General features: G+C 39.0%; 1 protein-coding gene across 1 annotated transcript; it reads left to right on the top strand.

Annotated features, from left to right (window-relative positions):
* Nucleotides 1-9,194: 9,194 nt before the first annotated feature.
* LOC128864615 (uncharacterized) lies at nucleotides 9,195-9,959 on the top strand. The gene has a single exon (XM_054104375.1). The coding sequence runs from the start codon at nucleotides 9,195-9,197 to the stop codon at nucleotides 9,957-9,959; it is 765 nt and encodes a 254-aa protein (XP_053960350.1).
* The last annotated feature ends 2,229 nt before the right edge of the window (nucleotides 9,960-12,188 follow it).

Below are 12,188 nucleotides of genomic sequence, written 5' to 3'. Positions count from 1 at the left end.
CAACCCCTGAAAGTTGCATGCTGGGGTTCCCATAACTTCTCGAGTTATATACAATTACGAACAGCGAAACACTGAAAAATATTGGGTATTCGCTTACTAATGTAAGTCGCGGCACTTCGATTGATTTGTCAATGAGCGTAATATACGAGTACGCGTGCTAGCGCTTCGCTAGAGCAGTATTTTGGAATGGTTTTTCAAATAAAATTAATTTTTAAACTGCAACAAATCAAAATTTACTGAACCGACTGGAATTTGCATTAATTTTCGCTTACAGCCTGTTTTTGATGTTTTACTGAGCTCCTCCTCCTATTTGTGGCTTTCAGCTTGATGTTTTTTGCAATAAGTTCTTCAAATAATGGACTATGAATAAGTTCGTGCGGTTTTTTTCGAAATTTGAAACTTTATTGACGTAAAATGGTTACAAATTTAATATTCAAAATATTGTCCATCGCTTACTTCTAGTTTTTCCCATCTTTCTGGCAATTCACGGATTCCCTTTGTGAAAAATTCGGTCGGTTTTGCCGCAATCCACGAATCGATCCATTTTTTGACTTCATCGTAATTACGGAAGTGCTGGTCAGCCAGGCCATGTTGCATCGATCGGAAGAGATAGTAATCGGATGGCGCAAGGTCTGGACTATACGGCGGGTGGGGTAGGACATCCCATTTGAGCGTTTCTAAGTATGTTTTGACCACTTGTGCAACATGTGGCCGAGCATTGTCATGTTGCAAAATAACTTTGTCGTGTCTATCGGCGTATTGCGGCCGTTTTTCTCGCAGTGCTCGGCTCAAACGCATCAATTGTCGTCGGTAGACATCCCCCGTAATCGTTTCATTCGGTTTCAGTAGCTCATAATACACAACACTCAGCTGGTCCCACCAGATACACAGCATAACCTTCAGGCCATGAATATTCTGCGCCGACGTCGATGTTGAAGCATGGCCAGGGTATCCATACGTTGCCCGACGTTTTGGATTGTCGTAATGGACCCACTTTTCATCGCCAGTCACAATTCGATGCAAAAAACCCTTTCTTTTGTGCCGTTGAAGCAGTTGTTCGCATGCCATAAAACGGCGTTCAACGTCTCTTGGCTTCAATTCATACGGCACCCAATGGCCTACCTTTCGGATCATTCCCATGGCTTTTAAACGTTTGGAAATGGTTGATTGATCAACTCCCAAAGTTTTTGCAACCTCTTCTTGCGTTTGAGCCGGATCTTGATCGAGCAATTCCTCCAATTCGGTATCCATGAACTTTGGCGGCGCACCCTCGCGTTCTTCGTCTTCCAAGCCAAAATCACCACTTTTAAAGCGTGCAAACCACTTCTGGCACGTTCGCTCAGATAGAGCATGCTCACCATAAACTTCCACCAAGATACGATGACTTTCGGCTGCTTTTTTCTTCATATTAAAATAATGAAGAAGAATTCCCCGCAAAAACACATTATTTGGCACGAAATTCGACATTTTCAAGTGTGGTAAAAATATTGTTGTTTACGCTTCAAATAAAAAACTTATACTGACGTTTGTGCCTTACGACAGTAGCTCTCCAATGAATGTTTGGAAATGTGGATCGATGGAATAATAATCAAGTTACGCCATCTGTTGTAAAACCGCACGAACTTATTCATAGTCCTATTATTTACTACCACCCTGCATCAATCAATTTGAACACTTTTGTACTACTACTCGTATTAAAATTTTCAAAGAAAATTTTGAATTTTCAAAAAATTGCTCTTTGCGCCAATTGAGTGCCAGAATCCACTAAGCGGGAATAATCTGGCAAGGCAACGACATAAAATGTATGCACTCTGCTTTCTTCATCTCTTGATTTATAATTAGGTTGGCCATTACTCTTTCGCAGATACCTTGCCTTAACAGCATGGCACCGCAATCCCAAAATCGCACATCAATTTTGCTTATTTTTAGTGCATCCGATATGAAAGGTTTTATATTTATTTTATTGTCCTTATTTCTGACGTGCAAAGAATGAAACGGAAGGCTTTTGACGTAAAACAAAACATTTATTTTAGTCATACATCAGCATAAGAGTTATCCACCACAACACACATTCAAGTAATTTATTTATTAATCTCTCAATTACTCATACGCCACAGCCTACTCACATTTGCACCCAATCGCCCAACTCACTCAATATATTTTGCCCCTTCAATATTTATAAGTATTACTTGCTTTTTGTATGCATTTATAATATTTTCTGCTTTTAATACCAATACGCCACACACCACACATACATGTGAACACATGCAAATATGTAGATGTGCGTATGTAAATGCCATACGTTGCATTTTTTATTGTAACTGTTTGTAATTTATGCCAACGAAAAATGGCATAAGTGGCAACCTGTCCAACTGGTTGACTCGCACAAAACACGCTCGACCTGGACAGGTTCTGGCTGTTGTTGTTGTAGTTGCTGCTGCTTAGTATTCATTTTCTTTATACCCGTCAGCTGTGTCACGTCACTCAGGCGGCACCACTTCTCGAACGTTAAGAAATAAAGCAATAAAAGAATACAATAATAAGCAAAGTAGGCAACAAATTGAGTGCAGTAAGTATGAGGTAAATGTTTAAGTAGGAGATAGAGCGAGAGAGAGAAAGAGGGAGGCAGAGGGAGAAGTAACAGCATCAGCGTGTAAGAAAATGTCCCACTTATGCCCCATGAAAAAAGTAACATTTACTCAGTTACGTGTTCTTCACATTTTATTGCTTCGAGGAACAAAAGAAAGACACCGGTCGCCTACCAGCGGAAGATGACTTCTTAACATGGTTGTATATTTCTTCTATCTGGTGTTTATATATATACAAACACTGGCGGTCACGCATAACTTACCACTGTGGTTTTTTAGTAATTGTGTGTTAGTAAATGTAATGAATTTAAAAAAAAAATTACAAAAAAAAATACCACACGAAGAAATGGAGCTCCATCTTTTCTGCGCTTTTCTGAGAAATAATAATAACAACTGTCAGGGGGATGCCCATGACTGGGTAAAACGTCTCTGAGGCCAATTCATTTCCCTCTATGTTCCGATGTCTTGAAACTTAGATCAGAGAAATGTTACCTGCACACCCAAGAGAATTGATCTCCTCCTTACAGGAGTTTACTAATTTCGTTCTGTACCATGTTGGCTTCAGAGCTTTGATCGCGGCTTAAACCACTGCGTTGTACATTCACAGCATGGCCTATGGCTAGAGTCCCGATTTTTTACCGTACATAGATTTGCAGGAGTAGAAGCCTATACTGGCCTTCTTTACCCGATTTTCAATGTGTAGCTTCCAATGGAGTCAAATATCACTCCAAGATACCTAACTTCCGATGAGAGCGGGATAACGTAGTTGTTTAATTTGGGAAGTCGAAAGGGTGGAGGTTTATCATTTCTGGTAAATAGCACCAGCTCCGTTTTGTCAGAGTTAACTTGAAGACCGCTGGTGGCAGCCCAGTGACTGAGTACAGCCAGTCCAGGTCCAAAATCTCAGCCATGACTTAGGGAAACGGTCGTGATACCATCAGGACCAAGTCATCGGCGTTATCGGAACTTCGTCAATAGCAACTAGACAAAGTAGGGGCGAAAGGACACCATCTGCGGCATCCCCCTGTCAACGAATGTAGTGACTTTAGCCCCTCTTGCGACCGCATTAACTTCCCTGCAGCCAAGTAGGGACGAGATCCAGGGACAGATAAGTCTTTCCACCTCTAGTCTATTTAACACAGTGATAATCGACTCTGCCCTAATGTTATTAAAAGCACCTTCTATATCTATGAAGGCCGCCAAGGTGAATTGTTTGCCTTCCACAGATTTTTCCACAGTCCTAGGACCTCGTGTAAGGCTGATTCCGTGGATTTCCCTTTCAGGTAAGCGTGTACCGCTAGAGATAATTTAGGATAAATGAGGTAAGACTTATAGGCCAAAAGTCCTTGGACGAGTCATGACCCCTCCACCCTGCCTTGGGTATGAAAACAACCCTCGTTTTCTTCCAGTTGGCGAGAACGTGATTAAGAGTGATACGCGCCAAGTAGATTCCTTGAAGGACAGGAATACAAAAAGATGCTAGTACATAAATCTATAAAGACCAGCAGTCATGAAATAAGACAAGCAGCTCACCCAGAAGTTCAAGTAACTCTCATCTAACTCTCGATTACTCCACACTTTCTGACACTAAACAACGTTCCAACGATTGAAATAGTATAACAAACGGTAGAAGAACAAGTTATAAATTATCATGACTGAGAATTGGGCTACTTACATATATACACGTGTATAAATAGTTCCTTATGTAAAGTCAAATATTATTCTTCATAACGAAAACTAAAATTGAAATAATCTGAAATCCACAATTTCTTACTAAATTATGTTGTTTTGTCTGTTACTGAATTAAAATGTATCAAAATAGGAAGGTAGATCCAACAAATTCATCAGATAAGCATACAATTCTTAAAATTCATAAGTGAGGTTAGGTTTTTGTGGCAGTCGGTTTGGAGTAGCCAACTCACTTAGACCATGTGGGTCCGCTGTGGTACCACATGCGTAACATGGGAACCTCAGTGTTTATTTATCATGGAACCAGTTAGACTCTCTTATGAAGTGAAGGATAGATTTTATCTCAACACCAGATAGTTGCGTAAGAGCGTCAACTTCTGCAGTATTCATGAGAAAATATTCATAGCCTAGAAAGGTACCTACTTAAGGGCCAATAACCTGTGACACAAGCCCCGATTTTCGAAATGATTTATCATAAGAGGTTGAGCAGTTGTCTTGATTTTTTCTTATCTATGTGCGGCCAAATTAGGCTGTTTGTAACACAAGTATCTTTTTCTCTCCATGGCCTATTGGCCTCCTGGAGAATATTACTTTTTATCCTTAATTTGCAAGTTACCATGAGAATTCCCATATTGTCCCCGTCTTCAAGTATTGGATGATTATTAGCCATTCTGGCTAGCTCATCGGCTTTACAATATCCTGCAATATCACTATTTCAAGGAACTCATATAACGCTGACCTTGCAGATGGGGCTAATATCATTTAAAGCTGCCAGGCATTCCTCAGCAATCCTTGAACTTAATATAACTGGCTCCACTGATTTGATGAGCCCCTGGCTGTCCGAGAAGACATTTTTTTTAGTTTTTGTTACATTGAGTGTTTTAAGGTAAACAGTTACAACCTTTATGGCTAAGACTTCTGCCTGATATACACTACAGTAGTCCGGAAGTCGGACAGATAATTTTAATTCTAATTCTTTTGAAAAAACTTTATAGCCTACTTTATTTTCCAGCTTGGATCCATCCGTTTAAAAATTAATTTCCCTTCTTCTACATTGTCTTCGAGTTTGCCACTCTCTTCTTGACGGGATGTTAGTCTTGAAGAGCCCACCGAAGTAGTCAATTTCTTGGTTATAACTATGGTATGTAGTATGGAAACGTGGCCGAACTTCTGGGTCTTCTATAGCACCAAATTCTTAAGTCTAAGCGCTGCGGAGGCAACAACATTCTTTCCCCTATCAGATTTAAAGCAGACTAGCTTGACTGGCTACAATCTTTCGTCAACAAATGTCTCCGCGTCATCTGTAGAATATTCTGCCCGAACACCAGAACACCGAATGAGGAGCCCATCCTATGGCATATCAAATAAAGGAGGTGGCGATGGATATGCCACACGCTTATAAAACCACCAGACAGCATTACGAGAAAGTCAATGGACTGGAACCCGCAAGTGAGCAGAGGTCGCGATCGGACAAAGATCACTTGGCGAAGGTCGATGTTGTGCGACCTAACAGATACCGACATCACAGGGAACGGTGAAAAAACAACAGCCCATAATCATGTACGATGGAAAAGTCTTGTCGAGGCCCTATGCTCCCGAGCGATGGGAACAGGGATATCAAAAAAAGTTGAGTAGTACCTCGAACGCTTTATTTAGTGTGGTCCTCAAAGCACGCGTGATGCATAAAAATGCAGTTCTTTGGAGCTTACTCAGCAGTTTTGCATAACTTGCCTTTTGAGTTGATGGCCACCACACAAGTATTCCATATAGTAAAATGGGCCGAAGTACTGATGGGTAAAGCCATTGTAAGATGCGAGTGTTAATCCCACCCTGAAGAGTACGTCTGCAGACCAGCCTGCTTAAGGAATTTATAAGAAAATTTGGTGTAAGGTTAAATACGATTATTAAACAAATTCAAGTATTTCAAAAGGATGTTTACGCAATAGAAATATGCGCTCACATTAACCTTGAACGCAACTATAACAACAGAAGCATTGCTATTCATACTGATACCCAGATATCAATCAGAGCTCTCAACTCTTAACAGGTTATGGTGCTGGAATATCTTTATTTATTAGATATTGCCACAGCAACCAGGTACGTGTCCTATAGGCTCCAGTTCCCATAGGAATTAATATAGGCCCAAAGACATTTTGTGACCTAAGAAACGTTAACTTTCCCTCTCTTATTCAGTAGGAAAAGGAAGATCATGCTGGGATAGTTTATCGAGCTTATCGCATTCAAAATCAAGGACAGGGGGGATAGAATCATCACAGAAATTCTAACAGGGAATTACCTTTTATCAGTGAACTATCACCTTACTAACCTGCGAATATATTTCAATGAGACTTGCAGATTCTGTAGGGATGAACATGAAACCGCTCAATATTGTATGGACGTTGCCGCTAGCACTGATGTTCAGTACTGATGGATAAGTGGTATAATCTCCTGGGTAAACATATTTTACCAGAGGAGGAAAAAAGCTGAAGCAAATAGGATAAATACTAAAATTTATTTAGAAAGTTGGGTTCAGAGAAATACTCTGAAGCGAGTGCGTTCAATATAATAATAATCTACCTATCTATCTATCGTTTGGAACCAAAAATAAATAAATTTAAAAATGCTAAAAAATTGTAGCGTTAATTTATACGTAGCCACCAGTGTACACATTGGTTACTTTTACATTTCAAAAAAGTGCTGCGTATTAATATGCAGCATGCGCACCTGTGTCTTATACTGCAGTTATGTGTATTTACATATTAAAGTATTTCTTTGTGCAACCAACCATACCCGTATATTGGCGCACGCACACAATGACATAATTCGAAACACGACTTCTAAACATGACTGCACAAAATCGTTTCAATTTATTTATGGCACTATTTGTACGTTCTTCACTCTTTTTTTACGGCAATTCACTCCCATTGTGCACATTACGGACGAGAGATGATGCCACGTGTGGGTTATAGAATATTTTAATTCATACAAGCAAAAGTACATTGGGTACTAAAATATATAAAATATAGTTTATATGCTAGGAAAAAACTGCAATTGCTAGGAAAAGGTAGTAAACCTTATGAATAAATCAAGTCAAACGTGAAGAAAGTAGTGAAATTGCTGTCATTTTTGTGACTTTTTCAAATGATTTCAGGGTCTCTACATTTTCTTCTAATAGTGCGAGATTCAATACCAATGGATGCGTGTGTTTCTTAAAAACCTTCTGGAGATGGTCGAGCTATATTTTCAGTATAGTCTCCTTGGCAAGTAGTGCTGAAAAAGTAAATGCAATATACTTTCTAGATCTTTTTCCAATCAAAGGTTTCCCGTGGATTCGCACCGAGATTTCAGTATAAGTTTTTGTATAGCTCATTTTGTTGTATACTTTTCGTACACACGACCGTAATTTCTTTGATTATATTGGTGGATTCCTATTGCATAAATTTACATTGTAAGATTAGAAAGTTAGCCTATTTACAAATTACAATTTACATCCCTCTCTGTTAAGAGCCATAAATCATAATTCGCTACACGATTTTGATGTTTCATTACTAACTGTACGCCTCCACGAATTTTGTGGTCGCCCCCAACCTAGTACCGATCGAGTTCCATTCCATGTTGTTTACATCCCTTCATTTCACTGTTTTTACACAAGCATTAAAAATTTTCAATTTAGTCGTTCGATTGATTGTGGATGATTTCCATACTTGCAAAAAAAAACATAAGCCCGCTCTGGCTGGCTCAGGCTGTTATTTACATCCGTCGAGTTACCCCCGTCCGGCGTAATAACATTGTTTAGATACTCAAAGTCCTGCACATCATCAAGAGTGTCGTTATCCAAATGGAAAGGTTACGTTAGATTAGAGCGCATTGTTTTTGATTTTTCTATATGAGTGATTGGTCTGTACTCACCTAGATCGGTGATAGTTTCCGTTAACAGTAAATGTATTGCTGCTTACTGGCATCCGATCCTACCAAGCAAGTAATTAAGTTGATGTCCACATTTGATTCAAACATCAGGTGGAAATTCATTGTTATTGCCGAACTAAAAGGAAATATTAAGTATGCGAGGTATGTTGAAAAACCAACGTGAAGGTCCCAAATTTCGCAGGCTACGAAACTTCGTCCTCCGATTATTATTTTTTTATGTGAACTTTCGCTGCCACACGATTTATGCCCAAAATATCCGAAAAGATTGCATGGCAAGAGCCAACCGAAATGCCGACATCCTCAGCAACTTCTCTGATTGCGATTCGACGATTCTCCATAACAACTTTCTTCACTTTCTCAATATTTTCATCGGTTGTTGATGAGCTGGGGCGTCCAGAGCGAACGTCGCCATTCACATCTTCTCGACCTTCTGTGCGAAACTTGTACCACCTGTTAACATTTTTCTGACTCAGAGAACTCTCACAAATTTTGATGCAACTTCTTTTATCCAGTTTTTTCAATAGCAGAAAATCGCCGAAAATACATAACACTTGTCATATTTATGCCTCTCACAAACAAACTAAAGATGCTATATTGCTAAAGCCGTGAAAATATTTTTGAGAATTTTGAGAATATTCGTAGCCCACGAAACTTGAAACCTTCATCTTATGTTTTGAACACACCTCGTATCTGTCGTTCGCTATCTAATTTCGTGCCTTCTTTCCAACACTGTTAGTGCAAAAAAAAAACAAAATTAATCCGATTTTTTAGACAGTTACAACTTTCACTTTTTTATTTAAAAAAAATGTATTATTGTATTGTAGTTTTTATTTATTAGTTTCAGCGAAAAGTTTGAAATGCATTGAATACGTAAAGAAGCAGCTCTTGCAGGAATTTGAGATCAAAGATATGGGTCAAGCGAAATATTGTTTGGGACTTGAAATAAGTTAATCTGCAGATTATATCACTTTGCGACAAACAGGTTATGTAATGAATTTGTTGAAGCAATATGGTATGGAAGATTGCAATAGTGGAATGACACCATCCGAAGTGAATGTTAAGTTTCCAGATTCGAAAAAGCTGTCTGAAGTAAATCATTATAGAGAATTAATTGGAAGTTTGATGTATTTGTCAGTGGCAACGAGACCTGACATAGCTAATACTGTATCGCGTTTAGCACAGTATGTAACTAACCCATCCATGTGCCATTGGTTAGCTGCGAAGAGAGTTCTGAGATATCTTGCTGGCTTGGCACATAGGGGATTAGTGTTTCGTAAGACGAATGACCCACTAATTGGCTACGCGGATGCTGATTGGGGAGGTTGTACCGTAGATCGTCGTTCATATACCGGCTACGTATTTTTAATTAGCGGCGCTGCGATTACCTGGAAGTCGCAAAAGCAGCGCACGGTCGCACTATCATCAACGGAAGCGGAGTATATTAGCTTGGCAGAAGCAACGGAAGAAGCAATCTATTTACGAAGTTTGTTAACTGAGCTTGGTCTACAAGAGTTTATCGACATAACAATTTTTGTTGATAATAAAGGAGCTCAATGTTTGGCTGGTGATCCTGTTTTTCATGCTCGCACGAAGCACATCGACATTAAACATCATTTCATTCGTCAAACAGTCGCCGCTGGCCATTTGAAGCTACAACACATATCAACGCACAATATGGTTGCAGATGTTATGACGAAATCACTCTCAAATGTTAATCACGAAAGATGTCGTACTGGACTTGGTTTAACTACTTAGATGATCCGCATATTGAGAGGGCGTGTTCAAGTTATTTCTGGCAACACTATGCGTGTCATCTGTCATTACTCATCATCTGTTTCTAATTTTTTTATTCTTCCTGTTACTGTGACCGCATTAATATCGACTTGTAAATTTCTAAATAAAATTAATCAAATATATCAACTGCAATCCCAATACATATTTTGATCGCCTTCCACCGAATCCATAAATAAATATCATTTTGTATTTTACCATAAATTTCGTTGTAATCAATTTTTTTTCTTCAACCTACTTCGAAATGAGTCAAAATAAAGAACACAACACAAGATATGTTTTATTTTTTTACAAACCAAAATATTTTCAGCGATTAATTTTGCTTTCACTGGTCACTGGGTGGTCGGTACTCATGTGGAGAAGCTTCGAATTCCGTACAACCCTTAGCTCTGGCGGCTAGGTGCTTGAGATTCCTTAGCGTACCCGTTGGGGATGACTTGAAGAAACTCTCCAGCCTAGATCCCTTTTCTCTCCTCCACTACATCAACAGCACTGGATGGCTGTAGACAGTTTCTTTTCTCTTAATCTTTTCACAGGCAGTGGTCCACATTGAAGTATCAAAACGGCACGTAAGTGCTACATGAAGTGTACCTGGGGTACTCTTGCCATCTTACCTACCTACCTACCTAATTTTGCTTCTGTAAGTAGTTCAGTGCCTGCCAAAACCAATGAAAAAGGTAAGAAATTAAAAATATGTATCTGCGATACTTAAAAATGAACTATATCTTGCATTTTCCACATATTCCTATACAAATGCATGTAAGTACATAGGGATTTAGTCAGACCCGAGGTGCCCAACCGAAGGTATAACTTTCCAAATCCTTTTTTTTCGTCAAAGTTTATATTTATAAGTCGAAAGAAAATTAAATTTTAGGAAACCACCTGCAAGCTCAAGGCGCTAGCTAGAATAGAAATTAAATTCAAAATTAAATGCTAAACTCCCGTTCAAAGTCAAAAAAGATCTGGCCAGACCTGGGTGCCCAATAGAAGCTTAAAGGAGTTTTTTTTTTTAATTTTTATAATTTTTTTTTTAACGTTTTTTTTTGAAAATTTTTAGGGGAGCATTTATTTTTTTGGTCATTTGTGAAAACCACCTTGCCTTAAAATGTTGCTATTATTTTTTCAATAATAACTGAAAATATTTTCAGAATTCAGGTTTCATAGTGCAGTTCCATGAAATCGTCGAGTGATATTCAAATAAGTAAATCAACTTTTACAATTTTTTCCTCCTCCATAACTTTTGTGAAAACATTGTAAATATTCTTGTTAGCCCATTTCCGTCAGTTTCGAGATGAATACATCCCAGGTTCAAAGCTTGAACAAAATCGAAAATTATATTGCAGAAAATCGGCACCTTTTGTCAGATTTAATATGAAGTGGCTATTTACCTATGTACAAAGTGGCGCAAAAGTAACCTTGCGATGTTTTTTGGCTGTAATTTAAAAAAAAATGAAAAACTTTGATTCTTCTTGTGGATTATTTTTAATTGGTGTTTTAATTTTTTTTACATCAAGTCGAGAATATGATGTCATGTAAATGGCCACCGCCACAGTTGATTGCCATTTGAGCCCTTTTTATGGCATTTTCCATCACTTTGGCCAAAACTTCCGGCGATAGGTCCTCACATTCTTGACGGATATTGTCTTTAAGAGCTGCGAGAGTCTGAGGCTTGTTGACCTAAGCTCGCGACTTCAAAAAGCCCCACAAAAAGAAGTCCGGAGCGGTCAAATCAGGCGATCTTGCTGGCCAGTGCAAATCGCCAAAACGGGAGTTTGGCGCCCGGGAAATGCATCCTTCAGCATATCGGTTGTGGCACGTGCAGTGTGTGCCGTTGTACCGTCCTGTTGGAACCACATGTTTTCCAATCCCTATTCATCAAGTTGCGGCAAAAAGAACTCGTTGATCATTGCTCTGTAGCGCTCACCATTCATAGTAACCATTTGGCCCGCGATGTCTTCGAAGAAAAAAGGTCCGATGACTCCTCCAGCGAAAACAGCACAACATACAGTGACTTTGAGCGGGTGTAATGGCTCTTCGTGGGTTACACGCGGATTTTCAGTGCCCTAGAAGCGTATATTTTGCTTATTTACGTACCCGCTAAGATGGAAATGGGCCTCATCACTCATGATTATTTTTGATGAAAAATCATCTTCCTTTTAGTGGTGATTAAGAATGGTTTGAGCGTATGTTAGA

This window comes from Anastrepha ludens, chromosome 5, assembly GCF_028408465.1.
Source record: "Anastrepha ludens isolate Willacy chromosome 5, idAnaLude1.1, whole genome shotgun sequence".
Classification (NCBI taxonomy): domain Eukaryota; kingdom Metazoa; phylum Arthropoda; class Insecta; order Diptera; family Tephritidae; genus Anastrepha; species Anastrepha ludens.
This window is presented reverse-complemented; position numbering and strand designations above follow the sequence as displayed.